We start from the raw sequence: 26,459 nt of genomic DNA, 5'->3' as shown, positions 1-26,459 counted from the left end.
CAGGAAGAACCTGACGCCATGTTGCCCAGGATTTCCCCCTCCTTGTTCCTGACACCAGGGGGCGCTAAATTTTACCAGCTCCTGTACCGCTTCTCACGCTATGTCATCTTACAAGTCAATGACAAAGACAATGGTAGGCATTCAAATCACGAATCAGCAGCGAAGAAAATAAATAGACGTTACAGATCAACAATAAAACAATAGATACACAACAAAGTAAACAATAGATACACAACAAAGTAAACAAATGATGTACACAAACATGTATGTTACAAATTGACAAGAAAACAATAGACACACACAAACATGTATGTTACAAATCAACAAACAATAGATGTACACAAACATGTATGTTACAAATCAACAAACAATAGATGTACACAAACATGTATGTTACAAATCAACAAACAATAGATGTACACAAACATGTATGTTACAAACCAACAACAAAGTAAACAATAGACACACACAAACATGTATGTTACAAATCAACAGACAATAGATGTACACAAACATGTATGTTACAAATCAACAACAAAGTAAACAATAGATGTACACAAACATGTATGTTACAAATCAACAAACAATAGATGTACACAAACATGTATTTTAAAAATCAACAAACAATAGATGTACACAAACATGTATGTTACAAATCAACAACAAATTAAACAATAGACACACACAAACATGTATGTTACAAATCAACAACAAAGTAAACAATAGATGTACACAAACATGTATGTTACAAATCAACAAAGTAAACAATAGATACACAACAGATCAACAACAAGGTAAACAATAGATGTACACAAACATGTATGTTACAAATCAACAACAAAGTAAACAATAGATGTACACAAACATGTATGTTACAAATCAACAACAAAGTAAACAATAGATGTACACAAACATGTATGTTACAAATCAACAACAAAGTAAACAATAGATGTACACAAACATGTATGTTACAAATCAACAACAAAGTAAACAATAGATGTACACAAACATGTATGTAACAAATCAACAAAAATAAAACAATAGATATACACAAACATGTACATGGTGTATTCTGAGACGATATTAAGCAATTTATCAGGCAGTCAAATTAACATGAAATTCTTGCTAAATTTGAGTTAAGAATTAAATGCGTGTGAATCAAAAGTGACTTGAGGTCACAAACTTTTGTGAGTACCATGTATTGGGGAATTTTAGCATTTGGAATATATAACGGATTTTTCTGAAAATTCATTTTGACATCTTGGTGCTTCATTTTTTGGTGTATTTTCATTTTAAAAGTGTATCATTGATATGGATACAGACTCATTTCAAGTTGATAACCAAAATTTTGAAGTTCTTAAAGCAAGGATAAGGGCAATATTTTAACCTTAACTCTGTGTTATGTAAACAAGACTCGGGCCTTGTTTATGTTTACAAGCAAACTAGTGAAATGTTGATTTTGTAATTCAAAGCACTCTAATTTTGCACAGACATAAATTTTAACTTTTGAATGGCTCTTTACCTATAAATGTGTGATATGTATTATAAATTTAGATAACCATGAATTTTCAAAACTTTGCAAACAATAACATACCCCAGTCTTCCTTTACACAACAAATGATAACACTCTTCTTTTATAATGTACAACCTTAATTTTTTTTGTTATTCTTTTGAACACATTAGACATTAGATTTTGATCACTTAAAGTGAAAAACAAAATTGTGGGGAAAATTGTGAATCATTTCCATTAACTTACAATAAAGATGATCATAAATGAAAAATCACTGAATATTAAACTCTAAAAGTTATTAGTTGTAAATACAGTATTAATCTCTCGATACATGTATATAGAAATGCAAGTAATACAATTGTTCTAGTTATGTAAATGAGGTTGGTTTTCTTCTATGCTTTGGTTCAAGGAATGAAAGATAAAGAGAAACACAAATATCCGATGTTAACACAGGAAAACAAGGAACTCGCAGACAGTATAGCAGACACTGTGATAGGCTGTGTGATTAGGGGAAGGAACTCCTTCCTAAAAACAGCACAGGAGATTGTCTCCCTTAACAGGCAGTGGAAAGATCAGTCTACGTATGTGATTTATACAATTTACATGTACAGTCAAACTTCGTTATCTCAAACTTGATAAGGCCGAGAAAAAAACTTTGAGATGTCTGAGGATTCAAGATAATGAGGGTAAAATAGTTTAAGAATATGTGGTTTGGACTTCCGAATCACTTGGACATATCCATGGTATTCGAGATATCAATGTTTGAGATGTCGAAGTTGAACAGTACATGAAAAGCTCATTCTATGTAAGGCATGTGATTTATATATGATTGAGAAGAATTGTTCACATTTAGGGATCTATATTAAACATGGGATATAAAAGCAAAGGATAACTAGTGAAGTTTAAATCAAGATGAATCACATAGAATTTTATTTATAATAATTGAAAAGATATAATGATCATTGATAAATAGAAATTAGCATGAATTTTGATCTCTGTGGTTTAGCACATTCAGATACCTTTCTTATCCTCAGAGAATTCCTAATTTGTACTGTCTGTGAAACATAATGACATTGTGGGATTGTATTGTCTATCTGTCAGGATTGTTTTGTGTATCTGTCTATCCATCAATCTGTCAGGATTGTTTTGTCTATCTGTCTATCCATCAATCTGTCAGGATTGTTTTGTCTATCTGTCTATACATCAATCTGTCAGGATTGTTTTGTCTATCTGTCTATCCATCTGTCGGGATTGTTCTGTCTGTCTGTTCGTCAATCTGTTAGGATCGTTTTGTCCATCTGTCTATCCATCAATCTGTCAGGATTGTTTTGTCTATCTGTCTATCCATCAATCTGTCAGGATTGTTTTGTCTGTCTGTCTGTTCGTCAATCTGTCAGGATGTTTTGTCTATCTGTCTGTTCGTCAATCTGTCAGGATGTTTTGTCTGTCTGTCTGTTCGTCAATCTGTCAGGATTGTTTTGTCTAGGTTGATAACTTCACACTAGGTGTCTTTTCTATGTGTGATATTGGATATATACAATATTAATGGTGCAATTGTAGGTGAATCGTGGAGCATTATTATTTTAGTTTATTTCAGAAATTTCTTAAGTGTATATAGTTTCCCAACTTTTGTGAAAATTCTAATTGTTAAAATAAATCTAAGTTGTATGAATTATAGTGAGATGGTGAGGGAGTACCGCAAACTAAACAAAGAAATCCGAGACACAGATTTAAAAATACGAGACCAAATTCAGAAGTCGTCCGAGAGGAGTGCTGCTAGAGGCAGGTAGGTGTGGAGTAAGGTGCCCCAGGTATACACCGATGGAAAAAAGTTACTGTAATGAAAATCAATTCTCAGAAATGTCCTGGTTTTATGTGATCTTTTCTGTGCCTGCATTTACAATAAATGATTACCTGTTCCTGACTGAGTCATTTGAATGTTTTATTTTATTTTAAAGCCCTATTGCCCGGAAACGAAGATCTAAGTCCTTTGAACCAGACTTTGACCCCAAGTCCACACAGAGGTCACAGAAAGTGAATGAGGTAGGAGGAACAGCTGTGTTGTACAGATTTAGAACTTGGTTATGCTTTGAAAATTACAAGTAGTGTATATATAAGACAGTGTGATTTTGTTACATTTATTTTACACATTTAGAATTGAAGATTAGTAGAAATACATATGTAATCTGTATTATGGTCAGTCACGATCAGTTACCGAAACTTTGGGTTTAATTTTTTTTTAAACACAGCTTAGAAGGCTTAGATATTTATTACATGTGCGTGTCACCATTTTGACATGACCTTTCCATTGATGCCATATCTCTAATAACCACGATATTGACCCCTGTCTGTCGTATTGAAAATTTGAGACTGCTAATAATTTTGATTTCAATGTACCGTACATAAAAAGTGATTGACTATGAAATGGATGTATTCTCTCCAACTGTGCAGATAAAGGGAATTTGTTACCAAAAGATGTATTGCTCTGGTAATCTTTATTTATTTCCAATTTTTGTGGTGAGAGGCTTGTGGAAGCAGTTGGTAATGTTGATTTATTTCCTCCCTTGTAGGTGAGAGGCTTGTGGAAGCAGTTGGTAATCTTTGTTTATTTCCTTCCTTTGTAGGTGAGAGGCTTGTGGAAGCAGTTTGATGGTTTCATGGTCAGTGAGGCCTCAGAGAGGGAGGTAATAGAATCTATAGTGGACCGATCCCTTACTAAGTACAGGATAGACTCCGCCCACGTGTCCATCAAAGTCCCGGACCTACTGCTGCGAGAGTGTGAGAAGGAAATCAGAAGGGTTAGTATAGGTCTTCTGTAATCTTAGGCTGGGAAATCTGTCACCCTTATCCCACATTTTTATATGCTCATCATTGGACATGACGTATTACTGTAAACATATTATATTGGGCGTGTACGATATTTGGCGGAAATCATTTTTTCAACAAGTTAGCGTAGATTTGATTTAGCGCATTCCTGAATTACTTTAAACATCTAGATTTACGGATGGCATTTAGCGATGTACTTGATTTAGCGGAAGCTGCGTTCCGCCAAAGGCGCTAAATAGAATACACAGCCAAATGTAATACATTTACAGTATGTTATGACGCTGTCCGAGCGTCTGACTGGCTGCCCATCCGTCCGAGGTCATGTTTTCCAGACTTTTTTCTGTAGCGGATGCATGTATGGCTTTGGAATTTGGTCACAATTTCTCCCTCAAGAAGCGTAAGAGTGAGTTTGCATTTCAGCTGGATTGTTGCACTTTGACCTACTTTAGAACTATAAGTAGATCAAACAGTTTTCCATACTTTTTTTCATTACGGATACAGATTTACCCTGAAATTTAGTTGCACGCTTCCTCTCAGAGGAATGCAAGTTCAGTTTGCATTTTCCTCTCAGAGGAATGCAAGTTCAGTTTGCATTTTCAGCTGGATTGGTCCATCCTTGACCTACTTTTGGGCTAAATATAGGTGAAACAGTTTTTCAGATTTTTTATTATGGATACTGTGTTGCCCTGAAATTTAATCACAAGCTTCCTCTCGGAGGAATACAAGTTCATTTAGCATTTCAGCTGGGTTGGTGGACCATGACCTACATTAGGGGTAAGAGTAGGTCACAGACATTTTGTCACAACCTCCCTCTCAGAGAAATACATAATTAGTTCACATTTCAGATATATTGGTGCACCATGACCTTCTTTAAAGCTTTTCTATTCAGAGCATGTGTGGCATCAATTCAGAGTGCACAATGTGCTTCTAGGTTGAATTTCACTGACTGACGGGCGTTTATTATACCTTTGTTGAATTTCACTGTCCGACGGGCATATAATGTACCGTTTGTGGTGCTCTTATTATGACTTGCCAGTTGGCTTAGTAGCTGAGTGAAATGCAGATTATAAGGTAGAGAAATAAATGAGAAAAAATTTAGAAATGAGTTGAAGGTGGTCAATTTCTAAGTATGTGTAACATATATTGGGTAATTGACATGCTGGAAATGTTAACTTTTCTGGTGGATGAGGAGAATTTGTTAAAATTTCTATTTATAGGAATGATACACTTGTTGAATGAAATAGCTTTGAAAAATAAAGTGTTAAGATTTCAAACTACTATTATGAGAAAAATCCACAAAATATTCCCAATGCTAAAAATACCCAATACATGTTATCTGACTGTTACAAACCCTTTAAAGGGATTATAACAGAATATCATGTCCAGATTTTAGATTTATGTGTGTCTAAATAAATGATGTATTATATCGATGGTTTACAGATTTTAGATTTATGTGTATCTAAATGAATGATGTATTATATTGATGTATGGATTTTATCAGTTGGACATACAACAATGTACGGTACTTGTTATTGCTTACAGAGACATGTGGACAACACTTTTCATCACGGGAAATTAAATCTGATAAGCCTGCTACAGCTGTGGAACCTCTGTCTGCGTCTCCTCCACACCAGATTTCAAGACAGTAAGTTCCCTGTAATAGTCAATCACTAAAACTGTAAAGTCAGGACAGTAAGTTCCCTGTAATAGTTCATCACTAAAACTGTAAAGTCAAGACAGTAAGTAGCAATTGTACTCAGCATTGACTCCTGTTGTGGGTTCCTCTCCTGTTACATGAACTAGCCTTGCCTGCAGAAAGAGAGTTGTAGTTAAACTTGAGTACACCCCCACCCCCCCCCCCCCACCCCCCCTCTTCCTCCTCTTATCCTGAAAGTTGTTAACTGATTGAAATATCTTGAAAGTTGGTATATTTTTACACAAAGACATGGTTTAGTGCAGTCTTGTGATCTTTAACATTTTTGCTGTAAACTGTTGCTGTAGTAATGGTATGACATGTTATCAGAATCATTGTGTACAGTCAAGAGCTCGAAGCTACAAATCATCGGAACAAAATCCTGCACTCAAACATTTTCCTCGGAAATTTATTTTGCATTAAATTTTTTTTTTAAAGTTTTATTTTTAGATTTAAAGAAAGGGGTTGCTCCTGCTACAACCCCTCCCCCGTTTTAGCTCTGCACTTGTGAATTAACTAATCAGAATAGAGTGAAGAAGGAATAATGCTGATATAGAAATTGTAATGAATGAAAAATGTAAGATGTATACACTGTATTATGATGTTTTTGATTTTGAAAAATTTTGAATTTGCTCTACTTATGTTACCGTATGTACTCACCTTTAAGTCGGATTTTTGGGAGTCAATTTTTGGTCCACAACTCTATGTCCGACTTATAGGCGTGTCCTAAGAGATTGGTATTTTTCTGGGCGGCATCATGTAGTGTTTTTTAAACAACTCCGACGATTATCATGGACTACCACACAAACGATTATTGTTCACAAATATCTAGACATATCGTATTGTTTATGTATTTTAAAATTATGTATAATGTACAAGTATTTACATATTTTTATCTAGTTAAAAATTATTTACATACCGGTAACTAATTCTTTCAATTCAACTAATCTATCGTTTATCGGTAAAATTGAATTACGAACCCGATTTAATATTGAAATATTCATATGTATACCGGCTGAAATATATTTCATAAAAGATCGAATATTGTTAACAGATAATTAAGATCTTCATTCTTGACTCTTAAAAACTCGATTGTTGATACAATGAATTATACCAGAATCCCACAATAACAGTTTTTGCAAGGTGCATGCCACTAAGTAAACACAGTGTCAGGTACTGGTAATTAGACCATAATTGCTTAGGTAAACAAGTGATCATTGCCCATAATAGATCAAGGGTTGTGTTTAAACCCCAAACAGATATGGCTTGGATATTGAGCACCTCATAATTATTAATTTCTATAAATAGTTTTTGAAACATAGGTAAAAACACTAGAGCATTGACTTGAAATTGTCAACCGATTCTGACAAAAATTTGTACCGACTTACAAGCGGGTCAATGGCAAATTCCTACAAAATAACCTTAAAAAATACAACTGACTTATGGGCGAACCGACTTATAGGCGAGTATATACGGTAATAATGTTAATAATTCTATTGTCAAGTCACAAAAGAAAAGAAAGAGTTGAAATATTAATACAGAAAATGACCTCATGACCTGTAGATTGCCAGCTTTATTCTGTAATCCTCCGAGCTTATCAAAGATAGGCAACAAATTCTTAAAAGGACAAGAAATTTATCTATGCATTTATACAGTGGAACTCGGGAATTATAGACCGGAACCTTGTATCTTAATCCATTGACGTAACCAGAAAGTTAACAACAAATGATAGGACATATCATATAACCAAACCAGAAAGTCAACAACAAATGATAGGACATATCATATAACCAAACCAGAAAGTCAACAACAAATGATAGGACATATCATATAACCAAACCAGAAAGTCAACAACAAATGATAGGACATATCATATAACCAAACCAGAAAGTCAACAACAAATGATAGGACATATCATATAGTGCAGTTGTCAGTGTATCGGGTATTGACAGTTTTTAAGAGATATTAATTGATCATTTTTTTATGCTGATATGTTCTGCGTAAAGGGCAGTAACTCTGATTCACCCAGAATATGAGTGATATAATTCGAATTGACAACTTAAACTTTATATTCAAATCCCAAGTTTCTGTTTAAAATTGATGTAAAAAAAAGATTCTTCCTTCTAAGGGCCATTATCACTGGAGGTTAAAACCAGTGGAGACTTAGTGGAATATACTCATAAAATGGAAATGTCTTTATAGAAGCGCATAATTCATGGATAATCACCAATATTCTTTTAAAATTTCATCTCTTTTCTTGTTGATAGCTGGTGTGCCAGATTTTACTGAAGACATTGAAAGAATATCCACACTGGCCCATAAAAATCATGGTTTACTAGTGGCCAGCCAGAGTCTGCAGAAGGAGATCGAGGAGTTACTACCGGAACTGAAACGGTCAGTGGACCAACTTCGGACAGAAGTAGAGCAGGATATGACCAACACGCCCACACTCCTCCGGACCACAGTATGTTATTAACAATAGTTACCAGGATGTAGATTAGGACAAAGTAGTACTGACTGTAAATAAAGACTGTCCGGGTTATATTGGGTTATCGTTGTGTTATTGAAAAAGAAAGATTATCAGGGGTCGAAATTAACTTTTTCTACCACTGGCTAATTTTAGCCTGTGGGTAAAATATCCACAGGCTAAAATGAAAACCTACAAGCTAAAATAAAAATAATGAAGCAGTGCTCTTTTTTCATTTTTTTTAAAATTATATATTTTCCTTATCATTACTGAGCCTAGTGAGTCAACAGGCATCGTTTGGACAAGACACTAAGTTACGTAAGTCATATGGTGCAATGTTTAGGTCTCTTGACCATCGCACCTTTAATCCACAACCTGTTTACCGCAGACCTGTCTAGATCCAAAGTCTTCCAATTTCACGCCACATCAAGGGCGTCACTAGTGATTTTTCAAAGCGAATCCCGGACTCATGGTTTATAAGCAGCACGATCACGAGTCCCGTGAACTTTTTTGATAATCGTCTACGCGGTGAGCAGTGCACTCGTGTAATCACTGCAACCCTACCTCAATATGAGAATAAATTAATGTAGATCAGCTGTAGTGTAGATAGGACAATCTGATAAACTTGACTACCGAAAGACTTGGTAAAAGATATACTCTGATTTCTTTGTAGATAAATGAATAACAAAAACCTCATACTTGGAATTCAATTTAATCACCCCTATAAGTGAACAGGAATCGTGGCACATGTCTTACATGTCTATATTTTTTCATCATAATGCGATGTCAGACCTCTAAAGCATTTGTTTGACGCCGAATTTCTTTAAAAAAATCATAACAGAAATCCAGATGGAAACGGTTGTTGAAATCGGTCGTTCATGTAAGTGTTTGTATGATTCTGAGTGCAAGTTAAAGAAAAGTGAATAGCGCATCACCGTATAAAACGGATACGATACGATCATGGTTTGTAAATCACCACTCGCTAAGATTTTCGAGTGCCCACTATTTTTACTCGCTATTTTTCAAATGTACTCGCAATATGCGAGTATTTTTCGCTAATTTCGAGCCCTGGATTATCATTAAAAAGTCATTATAAGGTAGATTATTTTCTGTGTTTGTGATGTATAAAAATTTTGTCAAGGACGTTTGATGATTCTCGTATACAACTTGGATCTAATTGTATTACTTTTTTATGCCGGTTCTATTAATTATGGCTAAGTTTTGTTGCCTGTAATATCTAGCTGGATCTAATTGTATTGTTACTTTAGTATTCAAATATTTACTGCTTGTGAATGCTCAATGGGAAGTCCTTCACCAGTGTATATGAAAATTTTAAATCTCTATAATGAAAGATATCTTACCAGACATTGCCATTTGATCAAACACTGATAGATGGCTCAAACTTTACAATGAAGGAGTGATTAAAAGATCAGTACAGTTAAATCATTACTCATTTATGTAGATAGAAATAAAAAAAAATTGCATTACAATCAAAATTAATTGAAACGCAGTATGTATTATAAAAATCTGTATTAGTAGGTGAGATATCTTGTATACTTAAAATCCCAATATTTCTAGGTAGCCTAAGTGAACTTAATGATAATTTTAAAAACCTCTTTTTGAATAAAACTTGTTCACAGTTTCTTAAATTCGCAGATGTATCTACACCTTGAATATTTTCACCAAGAGTTATTCCCCACTCATAAACAGTATACGATATACTGCAAGCTATACGATATATCACAGTATATACAATATATTATAGGCTATAGGAGGAAAAAAGCCTATGTAGTGTTTTTAGAATTAAAAATCACATGATTGACCTATTTTCGATGATGTGTTGTGGGATAGCACACCAAAATTGAAAGAAAAATATGGTGGACCACATGCCCACATTCACTTTGATGGTCCGTATCTCAACTTACAAAATGCCATAAATGAAATTTGTAAAAGCACACACATTTTCATTTTATAGATATTCTGACAAATAGGGAAAAGGGCTGTTAATTTCCTTTTAAACCATATGATCACAACGATGTGGAGAAGTCAGTATATTAAAAATATACTGGGCAACATAAAAACTTATCGTAGAGTGAATTGCTTGCCATCATGTTTATCTAAATAAGAATTATTAACTGAACACTTTATATATTTATGCAATTAAACTTGCATTCATGCATAAATGTAGAAAAATTCAAACCAAAAGCATTTCTGGATTTTTAAGCCTCTGCCACAAAGTGGTCGGGGCATTAAGTTTTACTCTTGTCCGTCTTTCCACAGTTTTCCGGACTTTTTTCTGAACGCTCTGAGACATTGAACTGACTTTTTGTAGGCAGGTGTATATTGATGAGTTGCAGATCGAGTTTGAGTTTTGTTCTGGTTCGTTGATTTTTGATGGAATTGTACCCCTTTAGCATGGAAGAATTACTGTTACTACCAGATTTCTGGACTTTTTTTTCATATGATGTTATTGATTCAGAAGAAACTTTTATAAAGTTTGTATTCATTTTATGGCTGTTAAAACATTTAAAGGATTGTTGTTGATTTCTTCGTTGTACTAAATGCATGTAACATACAATCTGAATACCACATTCAGTACTATACTTCGATGGATTTCCTACATTTGATTTTACTGCAGGCAGAGGGATCTGTGTCGTGCCGACAAATCTAGTTTAATAGGATATTAACAAAGATTTGATTGGTGGTAACAACAGTAATAGAAAAAGGGGGTGAATTGAATTTTTACCCACCCTCCCCAAACTACAAAAAAAATTCATAAAACAACTAATATAATAAAAATTGGCCTTGATTGCTTTGAAGTCATGTTAAAAGTAATGTATGTACATGTATTAAAATGGATACAAGGAAGCTTCGTGAAAATTTTAGTGCACTTTATTTTCATGTTGGATGACTGATTTAAAATATGTGGGGCAAATAACCTGATCAAAGTTTTACTGCCAGGTTACTTTAACATAGAATGCTATATACAACATGTATCTCATTTTTGAGTTGACTCTTGTAGTGAGCTACTCCTTGGCTTCAGGTCCGTCCTGTAGATTCCATGCTTCACTACCATCCTAGTTCATACGCAACTGAGTATACTTTGACTGGCAGTGTATGTTTTGTGAAATAAAACTATTGACGCACAGATAAAGTTCTTAATAAGGTCAATGGTACACACACATTGTTTGAAAGAATTGGAAAATAATTTAGAATCAGGCATTGACCTAGTAGGTCTGCAACTGAATACAGTTGGGAGAAGATGAGACTCTGCAGATATGAAAGCAGACACTACATACCTTTCATTGAGTTTAAGATTTGTTAACATGGTTAATAAAGTTATGTATGATACATTCAAATTTTAGCCAAGCAGTGGTGAAAGACATATGAAGTCTATCAAAATGATAATATTTTTAATCGCATATCCCCTTGCAATAACTGGATTGTCCATGGTTCACTTGAACCTGGGTCACATAGCCATCACTCAACGACCAATGGGACCTTGTAAAACCACTTGCAGTTAACCCAGTCCTTTCATTACCTAGAGGTTTATCAGGGAGAAGCCTCTCAGTCTGAGAGGGAACACTACTATCCCAAACCGGACGGAGACCCACAACCCACATCTGCAGGGTCATCTCCATTAAACCCAGCACACAATGGTACCTTTGTCAGGTGCCTTTGGGACAGACTCCCCAGGGAACTGATACGCCACTGCTTCAAACATGGCTGGGGCATCTGTAATGATCAGACTTTGCCCCTTGGCAACAGTCTCTAGCACTACCACTGAAACCGGCAGGCTTTCAATCTCATGTGGTAGGTCCACATAAACCTCAACACCAACCCCAGTGCATGGATTTCTGCCTGCAACATCCTATACTCACCAACACTACACTCGAATAACGAATGCATCCTCGTCCTCCGCATCTGAGAACTGGATATCCACTGGACATCAGACCCCCATACTCCACTGTCCAGCACTACTGGTCCGACCATTCAAACTGGACTGAGCTGAGATGCCCATCACACCAGACAGAGCTCTAGAACGGCCTCAACCTGACACCCCGACTCAACTCCACCTATCAGTGACAAAGCTATTGTCACCATCCCAACTTTCGGACATATTGTGGAAGGATCACCATCGACACACAGAACGCCTGAACAGTGACATCAACACCAAAACCCCGAGATATCCCGAGAAGTTGTAACACTACGGCAACCGGCACTATCCCCAGTGTTCTCCAGCCAACCACCCTGGTGACTTACACCTGCCTCAGTGCCCTCCGACCAACCACACTTATCACCTGTGCCTGGCAACACCCTGGTCTGTGCCGACCCCGTGTTCCCGACCCTTAAATCATGCCACGCCTCCACTGCCTACCCCCGACACACAACCACTCTGCTTCACTGGCACCCTAACCTTAGGATATACACTGACAACTGCTGACTCTGCTGCTTTGGAGCTATCTAAGGGTTTACAGAGCTCTTGTCCTGACCTATTTCGAGCCCCGGTCCCTGGAGACATACCAACATACAAACACTAATTACACTTGGAACCATCCTTGCAGCCTTCTGCATTGAAATGTCTAATCAGTGGAGACTGCGACCTTGACCTACTGTGATGTCTCATCACTTGTCTGACTGGTAAGGGACCATACAACACCTCCCTGTCTATATTTCACTGCCCAGACAGACCCCTCCTTAGATAGAGCTATCCCACCTCTGGCTTGACCGACCATCGCTTGTGATACTCGCCACACTGAGTGTGCCCATCCCTACACCTCCACTTGCATGAATGGGCTGTGTATCTGCATTCCCACTGGGGGACCCTGGGTTATTGTTGTCCTCCTTAGGGCCAAGCCCCTGGGATTATCTATCCCCCAATAAGGAACCCGATAACCCCACAAGCAGGTCCAGCCGAGACTCGACCCTGGTCCCAAATGCTTCTAGCCTGGCCATGACTCCCTCACTGCCCTGTGCAGTACATAGACTCCGTTCATCTCCCGCTGTGCTGCTGTTATTCTCTTTCTGAGATCTTCAACAGCAAGTTCAGTACCCCCCTGGGTCAATGACATGATTACTGCCCCCGCCAAGGTAGTATCCCCAAGTGCGAAACCCAAACAGACCATCTACCCAGTCAGGTGGCGAGCCCCCCATGATGCCTGCATTTTGCCCCTGAGCCCTGCCAAGCCACCCGGGACGTTCATTCTACTCCTTAACCACAGGCTCCCCCTACCATGTCCAAATCACTACTGTTTTTCAACCATTTTGCCCTCAATAGACCACCAAACACCTAAACCCTCAACCAAAACAGAATCAATGCACCTACTGGCCCACCGTAGCCACGCCCACCGCAACACAACATTAAAACAATGAATTAACAGAAAGAATAACCGTACTAAATATACTTAAAATTTTAATTGTAACTGGACCACGCGGTGTCCCCTATGCACTGCCTCAGCCCTAAACAACTGCCGAAAATTCTATATTATTTCAAAATGACTCCCACCTGCGATCATGCTGCCCTTGCAATGATTCGCGATGCAGGTTGGCAAAACAATCCTACCGCCGATGCCAATAAAGTGTTATAGTGTTTTCTATCAACGAAACAATACCAGAAAAATACTTATAAACACGTACAGTGATTCCCCACTATATTGCCCCCTGTTATAATTCCACCCCCGCATATTGCCAAAAAAGTTCAAAGTCCCGTTTTCGTCGCTATGTAAAACCCTGTTATTACGCCATCCCCCGCATACCGCCATCTGCCAACCTATTTACTGGTACAATTTGGTCAATTACTATTATAATCACCCCCGCTAATTATCACCAATCAACGGCAGGACAATTTCAGTGAGCAGGCTTAAGCAATTATCCACCATTAGTCCTCAAGGTATCAAAGTTTGGAGCAGATAATAAGTTACGTAAATTATGATCAACTGAGTTCAAATATGCAGTATTGTTTTTTAAATCTGAGTATGGCAGATACACCGAAGTCTAAGCGTGTTTTACATAAACAAAAACTGGAAATCATTAAATACCCCTACCATTACAAGTCATTTACAACCACTAGACGCCGGGATTATCCAGGCATTCAAAGCACGATGTAGTAGATAAATTTTTTAAAATTTTTTATAACAGCTGTACACATACCCCCCTCCCCCAATATAATGCCACCCCCGTTATAATGCCAAAATTGCCAAGGTACAAATGTTAGCGTTATAACGGGGGATCACTGTATATTAACAAATTAACAAGACAACTTACAAAGGCTCAACGAATATCTCTTCTACAGTGCTGTGCTCTTCAAAGCACGCCCACTTGCCTTGAGAGTCCGTGGGAAGGCAAGAGAGAATTGCACTTGCAGTCGCAGAGGACTCCAAGTCTGGAATCCTAAAATCCACCTCCCAAATCACTACACTTTCATTCCCTTTAATTCAGTTTAGTAAACTGCGTTTGATATTATTTGATGAATAATTCTGAAGAAAATATTAATTCTATATGATGTGAATCACTATTGCCATAGCAACAAAATGGAAACTGAACAGTCAAACGTATTGTGACGTCATTCCTAGGACGTCATATAGCGGGACGAAACGGCAACTTTGTATATATACGACAAAAGAAAGTTTATAAAGTCAAATGAACCAATCATATTGTATGTTGCAAGTAAAATTAAGTTACAGTGTATATAAATGAAGAAAAAAATTCAATTTCCAGTTGTTTCCTGCACATGCAGTTGCACTGAATGCCAAAGCTTTATTGCAAGTGATTTTTGAGACAATATATGTGCCTAAAGATATTGAAAAAGGAACAGAGTAAACTTCCAGCATTTGCGTAAATGATAATGGTTTTTGCCATATCAAAGCAGTTACCACAGGTTGAATTACTCCCCTTGATTGATTATCCTCTTGCAATGGAGTTAGGAGGAGGTATAGTAGAAGTGGAAATAGTAAAGTGATTGCATGTGTAATGAAAGGCGAAGATAACGAACAGTGATCAATCTCATAACTCCTACAAGCAATACAAAATAGATAGTTGGGCAAACACGAACCCCAGGGTATATGTATCAGAGGTGGGATCACCGCTCAAATAAAGTGTCGTGTTCTATGTTCTGTTTATGAATGTGTTCATTGCAATTAAAGGAAGCAACACTTTCTAATACTTTTCAATGTTTAATCACAGAAGCAAATTGCTAGGGGAAAGAATTAATTCAATCTCTCTCTCTCTCTCTCTCTCTCTCTCTCTCTCTCTATATATATATATATATATATCAATTTCTTGTGAACTTTGGGACCTACACTTAGGAGCACATTGTGTTTCATGTCCAGCTATTTATAAACATCAGATCTTCGTCGTGAGCCATCCTCATACTCTGCATTGCTTACAAAACCTTGACAAGCATGATTATCTGAAACTTAAACCGATATTCAGAATTTAATTGGCCCATGCAAGTCAGTGTGTGGAACCAATCAGCGAGTGGAACCAGTCAGTGTGTGGAACCAGTCAGTGTGTGGAACCAGTCAGCGTGTGGAACAAGTCAGTGAGTGGAACCAGTCAGTGTGTGGAACCAGTCAGCGTGTGGAACAAGTCAGTGTGTGGAACCAGTCAGTGTGTGGAACCAGTCAGCGTGTGGAACAAGTCAGTGAGTGGAACCAGTCAGTGTGTGGAACCAGTCAGCGTGTGGAACCAGTCAGCGTGTGGAACAAGTCGGTGAGTGGAACCAGTCAGTGTGTGGAACCAATCAACGTTTGGAACCAGTCAGCGAGTTCATTCCAGTCCACATTAAAACAAAGTAAATTATTGTATTTTAAAAGAATATGGTATTCAAATTGACATTGTTGGAACATTTAAAAGATCGAGAAATCAACTACTGACAAAAAAAAACAGAGGCAAAAGAGATTGAAATTTGCTCATGATCACAAGCATTTGACGGCTGAAGACTGGGAAAACTACATCTTTAGTGATCAATCTACAAAATATTTATTTCATGTTCCGAACTGACAGGACAATGTTGTATGGGGGTCCCAGTCAGATGAAGTTCCAGATGTAAGCTGTGTCAAGTCAAGCGCTAAAGTGATGATATGGGGTGCGATGGGAGTTCAGGGTTTGTCCAAACTTCACATTGTTCCAGCCGGCAAAACTATCAATGGTGATTATTATGTGAATAAAATTCTTCAAAAAGAATTAAAACCTGCTCTGAATCGACAGAAAAATAGTGGTAGGATTGACGAACGAATGTTGGTTCAATATCCAGGACATGCTACGTTTGTTCAAGACGGAGCGACACCTCACACTGCCCTCCTAACACAAAATTGGTGTGAAAATAAGTTACCAAACTTTATTTCAAAAGAAGAATGGCCAGGCAATTCCCCAGACCTAAATTGTATAGAAAATCTTTGAAGTATTCTGAACAGTGAGGCCTACAAGGATCCGCGCCCAACAACAATGAGCCAATTACGCCGCCGACTTCAACGTACATGGAGGGAGATACCTCAGAAACATTTGATTTCTTTAATTCATTCAATGCCAAACAGAATTAAAACTGTATTGAAAAAGAAAGGTGGACTGTCTGGTTATTAAAAACATAAAAATTGTATACAGAGTTGTTTATAAATAAGTTTAGGCATGATGTGAATCATGGAACGAACTTTCTTAACACCCTTTATATATTTGGAATACTGAATATGTAATTCTTATTTCAGTACATATATTTGGAATACTGAATGTGATATTTTTATTTCGGTACATGTATATATGGAACACTGGTTGTGATTTTCTGACACTGAAGAGTTCTCTTGTAGGCAGTTGGACTCGGGTTGATGGAGCCCACACCTGATGTCTCTTTCTCACCAGCACCGAGCACTCACGAGAGACGAACTACAGACCCCTTCGTCACTCTTACCCCACAGGAATGTAAGTAACCATGAATAGAAAAATCGTTACAAAAACTTTTCATTTCAAAGTAAGCCTCACTGTGTCACAGTGTTGAATTCACTAAAGTAGTTTCTTTTTCTGCAATGATGTGCTGTCTTGCTCTTGGGTTATTTGGCTGCCATTAATTGAGATTCATTAATTGGATTTTAGATGCAACACCAGAAGCTGTGGCCAGGATATCGGAGGATATTTCAATGAGAGTTAACCGTGTCAAACTCTTCAACAACAGCCCTCGCATTTCTCAGTTAGAAAATCCTGCTGTGTAAGTATTTATCAAAGAAAAATAAATCTTTTATAATGATTCAAGTAAATCTGTTGAGTAAGAAAAGAGATATCTTTGATTGTGCAGATTTCAATGTAGTTGTTCCAGCTTCAGGTACTAGGTGATCTTGAATTCAGTTGTCATTTTATTTGCAACATAGATTTTGAGCTGCTCTCAAGACACATAATGGTACATTGATTAAAAAAATATATAGATAGGAAAATTTGAATTAAATTCTTTGACAAGTTTTTGTGATTTTGTAAAATATATTGCTCTTTGAAATGCCACCCCTTTTAGAGATTATTAGACTTTTTATGCTTATTATACCCCACGCGAACGAAGTTCAGGGGGGTATATAGGAATCACTCTGTCTGTCTGTCTGTCTGCAGATTCGTGTCCGGGTCATAACTTCTTTGTTCTTTGACATAGGCATACCATATTTGGCGCACAGGTGGATCACCATGAGACGATGTGTCGAGTACCTTCATGACCTCTTTATGACCTTGACCCTTGACCTCAAGGTCAAAATTAAAGGTTTTTTACAATGGATTCGTGTCAGGGCCATAACATCTTTGTTCTTTGACATAGGAATACCATATTTGACACATGAGTGTATCACCACGAGATGATGTGTCGGGTACCTTCATGACCTCTATATGACTTTGAACTTTGACCTCAAGGTCAAAATTGATTATAGGGTTTTGACAGTCATACCATAAGACATGGGTGTATCACCATGAGACTATGTGTCATGTACATTCATGACCTCTTTATGACCTTGACCTTTGATCTCAAGGTCAAAATTATAGGTTTATACCATGGATTTGTGTTTGGACTATATCTTCCATTTTCTTATACAAAGGCATACCATATTTTTACACTGAGGAAAGAGGTAATTTATACCTATTAACAAAATCCTTTGGGAGATTGGGGTAAGCAGGGGGTATTCTTATTGAGCATTGTTCACAGTACCTCTTGTTAATCCAGGCCTTGTGTTTGTTCAGTTTTTAAAAATGTTCACTTTGTTGTTAACGACATTACAATCAGTAATGAAGTAAATGAAAGCTTTTAATTGATAATTAGAATAATTGTGTCATTTAGTGTTCCGTCTTTTATTGACCATCGATTGAAATCTTCAGAAATTCTTTCCACTGTATATCTTTTGCCAGTGTTTAATAGTTTTGCTTTGCAAATCGATAAAAATATGTTCATACATAGTGTTTATGCTGTAAATGAAAACAAAATTTGTAATTAAACAGTGATAAATACATCTAATGGAATTTTGAGATCCTGTTAGGAAAAATTAGTGACCTTGAGAAATTTGTGACCTTAAACTAACCTTAACACAAGAACCATGACACCGGGTATTGCTTGTCAAGAGAATATAGTTTTTACAAACACAATGTCACATCTCAATGTGCCCAGTGAATGTTGGAAGACTCCATCCTTTAACACTATTGTTTGTTTCCCAACCAAAGAACCAAAGTAAAATATCATCATTTAATTAAAATTCAAATAGATATGACTAACATTGTGGCATCATAACTACACCGTGATAATATAATGAAATTCTTTTTACTGATTTGAAACAAGTTGGTATTTGTGTTTTATATAGCAGTATTATATACATCTATTTCAAAATACGATATGAGGGGGACAGAATATGGTCACTGTAGCACGGTTCTTTCTATTAGCTCTACGAACCTACCCAGAAAGCTGGCCATGAACCAGAAAAGCAATTCTAAAGGACATGTGGTTAGGACCAAGCCCCGGGTGGTGGACGTAAGGGGTCAGTTGCAGTCCACACCCACCAAGTCCATGAGGGAGCAGCCAGTCACTGGACACACAGGTAATAGTTATCTAAAGACCTTCAAAAATTCAAACAAACCTTCTGGCCTTGCAATTTTTGCACCAGTAAAGGTTGACATGATTTTGTGTCATGTACTTTTATCTGTTTATAATGAATAAACATCTGATGGATGTATCATATGCTGTGGCGGTGCATTTTTAGGTCACCTAAGTAAACTCAGGTGACGTATTGCAATTGGTTGTTACGTCAATCATTGTGAGTTAAAGGGACTGGTTCACGATTTTTGAACAAAATATTTTTTTATTTTTGATGTTAAACATTAAAAGTATAACTCATTTGATATTGACAACCAAAATGTTGACCTTCTGAATGCAAGAATAAACGCTATATTCTAGACTTAAATTTGTGTTATGTAAACAAAGACTCAAGTCTTTTTATGTATACAAACAAACTGGTGAAATATGGAATTTGTAATATATAGCATCTTAATTCTGCATAGTCACAAAATTTAACTTTTAGATGACACATTTTACACAAAGAATGCTTGAAATCTGAAAGATATAATCAACTGAGATCGATATCCATTTCTTTTGAAAATTTCGTAAACAATAACATACCGCAATCTTTGTTTACAAACAAATAATGAATTCTTTTAAAATGAGCTTCTGTGATAATGTATCACCTTAATATTTATGTGAAACCTTTTAAACATGTTAGATAGTAGATTTGGATCATTAAAAGTAAAAATTAAATTTTTGGGAAAATCGTGAATCAGTTCCTTTAACAATTGAACATTTTTATCTTCTTGATAACTACTATTCCAAAAGTTTGGTATGGAGCATCACTGGGACAAGGGGGACATAAATTGTAAATTTCAGGACTCCTGCACCCCTGGGGTCTGAGGGGTGGGGCAAAAACTGCCCAAATTGTAAATTTCATGTTACATGGGGTAGAGGTTCTGACCCCAGAGTGGGGCCAAACATGGTACAGAGTGTTTATGTGTAAAACATTTAAATAACATCTTCTTTAGTGCTATTGATACTACATTAAAACTAAATCATGGATATTTAGAAAGAGCCAGTATTCCTTTATCAAAATTGTAAATTTTGTCCCCAGGGATAGGGGTTTTGGTATTAGAGTGGTGCCAAAATGGTCAGTTATTAAATGTGGGGAAAATAAAACTTTTTAAACTTTTTCTTGATAAGTACCATTCCAATTCTTTTCAAATTTGGTATGAAGCATCATTGGACAAGGGGGACATAAAATGTAAATTTGAAGACTCCTGCACCCCTGGGACCTGGAGGTGGGTACAAAATTGACCAATTTTGAAAGATTTTCTTTTCTACAATCGCATATGTGTAAGAGAAACTAAATGCATAGTGATGTAGATCAGGTAAACTTCTACAAAAAATGTAAATTTCATGATCCCCGGGTAGAGATTCTGACTCCTGGAATGGGCCAAACTTGGTATATACAGTGTATATGTGTAAAAAAAAATTTTACAGATAATACCTTTTTATACCCCCCGCAACAAGTTGTGGGGGGGTATACTGGAATCGGGTTGTCCGTCTGTCTGTCCATCCGTCTGTAGACGCAATGGTTTCCGGGCTCTAAAGCATTATCCTTTCCACCTACCGTCACCATATCATATATATGGACTACCCATGGGATGAAGATGTTCCCTATCGATTTTGGGGTCAAAAGGTCAAAGGTCAAGTGCACTGGACATCAAAGTAGCAATATGGTTTCCAGGCTCTAAAACGTTATCCTTTCCACCTACAGTCACCATATCATACATATGGACTACCCATGGGATGAAGATGTTCCCTATTGATTTTGGGGTCAAAGGTCAAGCACACTGGACATCGAAGTAGCAATATGGTTTCTGGGCTTTAAAGCGTTATCCTTTCCACCTACAGTCACCATATCATACATATGGACTACCCATGGGATGAAGATGTTCCCTCTTGATTTTGGGGTCAAAGGTCAAGTGCACTGGACATTGAAGTAGCAATATGGTTTCCGGGCTCTAAAGCGTTATCCTTTCCACCTACAGTCACCATATCATACATATGGACTACCCATGAGATGAAGATGTTCCCTATAGATTTTGGGGTCAAAAGGTCAAAGGTCAAATGCACTGGACATTGAAGTAGCAATATGGTTTCCGGGCTCTAAAACGTTATCCTTTCCACCTACAGTCACCATATCATACATATGGACTACCCATGGGATGAAGATGTTCCCTATTGATTTTGGGGTCAAAAGGTCAAAGGTCACGTGCACTGGACATCGAAGTAGCAATATGGTTTCCATTTAAATTCTTTAATGGCTTTTTTCATCGCATGGAGATGCTGTGTTCCTAGATACCTTTTGGATCATAATACTGAAGTTTTACCTATTACCAACACCCTTTGGGAGATTGGGGTAAGCGAGGGTATTCTTAGTGAGCATTGCTCACAGTACCTCTTGTTTAGCTCACCTACCTAAGCTGAAAGCTTAAGTGAGCTTTTCTGATCACCTGTTGGTCTGATCTGTCTGTCCGTCCGTCTGTAAACATTTTACATTTTCGACTTTTTTTTCCGAACCAACAGACCAATTTCAACCAAACTTGACAAAAAACATCCTTGGGTGAAGGGCTTTCAAGTTTGTTCAAAAGAAGGACCATGCTCCTTTCAAAGGGGAGATAATTACAAAAATGCAAAAATAGGGTGGAGTCATTTAAAAATCTTCTCAAAAACCACTGGGCCAGAAGAGCTGAAATTTACATGAAAGCTTCCTGACATAGTACAAATATATAGGAAAAATCATTAAAAATCTTCAGAAGAGTCACTGGGCTAGAGAGGTTTACATTTACATGAGAGCTTCCTGACATATTGCAGATTCAAGTTTGTAAAAATCATGGCCCTTGGGGGTAGGTTGGGACCACGATAGGGATCTATTATGCTAACACATAAGGAAAATCTTTGATATGGGCCAAGGTGACTCAGGTGAGCGATGTTGCCCATGGGCCTCTTGTTTAATACCATTGATACATGTAATATATTGAAACTAAATAGATATTCAGAAGGAGTAGGTATTCCTGTACCAAAATTGCAAATTTCATGATTCTAGGTGATAAAGGGTTTGGTTCCAGGGTTAAAGGACACATCGCATGTTTCTAAACTTTTTAATTTTTTCAGCAAAATTAATTCATTTCATGCCTAAAACTACTTTACGTGTGTTTTAAATGAAACAGTTTGCGTAGTTTTCGAGTTTGAAAGCAATGAAATTCAAATCTTGCGATATGCGTATTTTCTTCGATGTTTTACATGCCATTATCTGTGACATCATATGCGACCTCGAGCGAGAAGATTTGAAAACAGTTGTTAGCCATTTCATAAACAGATTAGATTTAATTGACAAACAAACAATTATCACATTAACGGCTTGTAAATAACACTTGATTAGGGTGTTTTGTGCCGTTTAAGGGTGTACTTGCTGTCAGTAGAGAGGATTTGGACTGGGTTTTTTTTTCAATTTTCGAAGGAAGGTATGAGGGACAAGTCGTGAATATTTTTTGTCGACACAACGACTTTGCCATAAAAAAAACCAGTAGAATTTATCCCTGTACTTTTTCAAACAAGCACTTGGACAAAGACATAGATAAACTGCGAGAAAATGGTTCTATTGAAGCTACACAGTTACATATAGGCCTAAGGCATATGCTTTCCGTTCTGCTCTCAAATTCAATACACACTCGCACCAACTGACCTTCACCTTGTAACAACATATAGGCAGAACTTGTGCTAGCAGTGTCTACCAACTGGTAGTTTTAAAAAAGAAATTTAAAGATTAAAGATAATTGAACTTTCAATTATAAATAATAAAATATGATATTTCCCAACTTTGAATTGAATTATAATGCTTTCATTTTTTTTTAAGGAATGTGTACGTAACAACAACAGCACGCCATGCTCCCATGTCCTAAGTAACAATGTGTAGTAAAAAAAAAAAAATGATTAATAAGATTGCTTGAATAAAATAATTTAAAAGTTTTGTGATTTTCATAATAAGTTTGATCATTTTTTTTGGTTATTATTTTTTTTTCTTTTCGAAATGCACCCGTGACAGTAGGCCTAGTCAATGATACTTAATCGTATCATAATTTAGACCTATCTATCTTCTCCAAAAATAAATTTAATGATAATTACACTGATTATTTTAGAAAAGCAACAACGCTAATTACAGTTGTTTACAGAAATGGCATTACCAAATAGTGTTTAGACAGTGATCCCATGTAAACATTATTTACTCGCGAATGCAGACTTCATACTCGCTTTCCTCGCTACATTTGGGTCGCTATTTGTATGCACTGGTGGCTAAAAGATATAAGACTCGGGAAATTTGTCAACATCGAAATAAATGTTATCCATGGTAAATAAATTAGGCCCCTAAAACCCGAGTTTTTAAAAATATCTAACACTACTTTTACTACAAGTTGATCGACGAAGGTCGCATATGACGTCACTGTAGCACGTGACTACCTACCTAACCTATCTAATTAACTAGGCTTTTTGAAATCGGGGCTTAGATTTAAGTCCGTATTGTGGCTAATACGCAAGATCGCGACTACTTTTTCTGTCTTGGTTTTAAATTTTACTTTCCCCTTTCAAAGTCTCGCGAGACCCAGAGTTTGCGAGAATTTGGGCATGTTGGTAAATAATACCAGTTCTGCAACTTTTGTCGTGATCGATTCACCCGATTTTAACAATGGTGTACTGTCATTGCATTGCAGTAGACTGTAGTTAATGATTCAAGAAAGAAACATAATACGCAGAAATATCCACAACTGATATATTTTAATGGAAATGTGGTGGATTTTTTCCCACTGCTGTCAGCCAGGAAATTCCCAAAGCTGAGAAGAGCTTGCGTCAAAATATATAGCTTCGCGAGCTAAATTCAGAAGTTCATTTTTCCTGTATCCAGATGCTTTTACACACCTTTCATCTAAAAATGCTTTTAATTGTGTAAAGCACGTGGAGGTTAAATCGTCTTCCGATGTCATGTTTTGAATAAACAAAAAATGCCCAATATCGACACGCTTTTCCGGACTTCTTTACAAGAGAGTTCCGCTAACTCGGTATTTACGATCTTGCGTATTATCGCAATACTTCAGCGAACGAACTATTACAATTAATTTCTATAAGCATAAGGAAGACAAAATGCATATAATTCTGCATACTTTGAAAACACAAGATGTGTCCTTTAAGCCAAAATTATGATAGGGATGATATTTCCTTTATCATTTGAAATACTTCTTGAAGTTTACTGATATGGTAAAAAAAAAACCCAAAAAAACCCCCATTAAATGCATATTTAGGAAAAGCAGAAAAGGATGTACCAAACTTGTGAATTTCACAACCCCAGGGTATTGACTCTAGGATGGGTTCAAATTATAGTCATATTGTGTTAATTTTATTTTTTTTATTTCACTCAATCGACATAAATTTGCACAGAAGTAGATACAAAACAATATGAATATATATAAGCATACATATATACAGATATATTATTATGTTCATTTTCTTTTTATGAGAGAGAGAGAGGGAGAGAGAGAGAGAGAGGGGGGGGGAAGGGAGTCAGTTGACTAATAGGGACCATTTTTCTCAGTCCATTTTAAATTTATCTAATTCATTTCTTTCCTTATAACTATACTGGTTGATTTGATACAATTGTTTCCAATCATTTAGAAGGGCTTTAACTGTTAGCTGATATTTTTGTGTTAATGTTACATACCACTTACACCACTTATATTGAAGTCACTTATTTTGAAATATTGCAAAATCCCCAGTCTCAGTCTCTTATTTTCTTTGCATTAAAATGACAGTTAAACTGAAATCGCCTAATTTGAAACCAGTTATTAATCCATTGAGTTTAGGATGACAGTATTGTTTTTATAATGGCCATATTGAAGTCATCTTTGATGGTAGTCATCAAGGTTGGCAGCCTCATAATTACACAGGTATGTAGATAACGAGGTGTCAGACAATTAATTTCACATGGATTTGTTTTCATTGCGTGTTTTTATAGAAATAAATATAGTGGGGTATAAACCACTCATTGAACACAAAATGCAGATTAGTGACTGCAATAGGATTAACTCCAGTATTTTCAAAAAGCCTACCCTTACCACAGGGTGTTGAAAATAGTTTTTGCAGGACTGGCTTCACGATAAAATCTCAAAAATAAAGTTTGATGCAGACAACGACTTTACAGACAACATGCCACTAGCCGATATTATATAGTGCAAACATACCGCATGGGATATATTGGCAATGAGAACAAAAATTTAGACATTCCAGATGAAAATGCGACTGACAATCAACCTTGAAATTATATTTATAAATTGAAAGAAAAAAATATGTACAGACACTACCTAAAGTTGATGATGAAATTTTTGTAGACACATGAAATTGAAATATTCTACATTTATTGCATGATAGTGAGGGAGATATGAAGATTTATTCACCCAAGAAAAATCATATTGCCTGAGGGGAATATGATTTTTCTTGGGTGAATAAATCTTCATATCTCCCGAACATTCATGCAATAAATTGTTTATTATACCGAAACAAAGCAAGACCACAAAATTGCATTTGAGATTGGAGTCCGCTCATCTATACATTGTACATGTATGTAGCTGAGATTGCCCTAACGGTAACACCGCACCTCAACGAATTAGAAGGTACAAACAGCGAAATACAGTGATATGATAACCAGTTTTTGTATTTCCATTCTCCTTGAATGCTGATTTACTTGTTTGTTTTTGTATCAACCAAAACCAGGCAATTTAACTGTGGATCAGAGACCCGCATATTTTGTGCCTTACGAATTATGGAAGTAGAATGACTCGGACTTATTGTTACGTCACAATACATTTCGTTGTCTTTGACGTTAAATTTATGGAAAATGCAC

The 26,459-nt window shown here is 36.5% G+C and overlaps 1 protein-coding gene across 1 annotated transcript in view; it reads left to right on the top strand.

Moving 5' to 3' along the window:
• The window catches only part of LOC125650246 (uncharacterized), a 63,750-nt gene that overhangs the window by 6,548 nt on the left and 30,743 nt on the right, over nucleotides 1-26,459 (top strand). The window contains exons 5-14 of the mRNA XM_048878368.2: nucleotides 4-133; nucleotides 1,920-2,091; nucleotides 3,189-3,296; nucleotides 3,469-3,553; nucleotides 4,135-4,308; nucleotides 5,879-5,981; nucleotides 8,297-8,493; nucleotides 17,298-17,409; nucleotides 17,581-17,692; nucleotides 19,387-19,541. Of these exons, the coding sequence (XP_048734325.2) occupies nucleotides 4-133; nucleotides 1,920-2,091; nucleotides 3,189-3,296; nucleotides 3,469-3,553; nucleotides 4,135-4,308; nucleotides 5,879-5,981; nucleotides 8,297-8,493; nucleotides 17,298-17,409; nucleotides 17,581-17,692; nucleotides 19,387-19,541 (1,348 nt within the window). The remainder of the gene's footprint in view (nucleotides 1-3; nucleotides 134-1,919; nucleotides 2,092-3,188; nucleotides 3,297-3,468; nucleotides 3,554-4,134; nucleotides 4,309-5,878; nucleotides 5,982-8,296; nucleotides 8,494-17,297; nucleotides 17,410-17,580; nucleotides 17,693-19,386; nucleotides 19,542-26,459) is intronic.

This window comes from Ostrea edulis, chromosome 5 (assembly GCF_947568905.1).
Source record: "Ostrea edulis chromosome 5, xbOstEdul1.1, whole genome shotgun sequence".
Lineage (NCBI taxonomy): Eukaryota > Metazoa > Mollusca > Bivalvia > Ostreida > Ostreidae > Ostrea > Ostrea edulis.
Note: the sequence above shows the minus strand (reverse complement) of the source record. Positions and strands in the feature narration are given on the sequence as shown.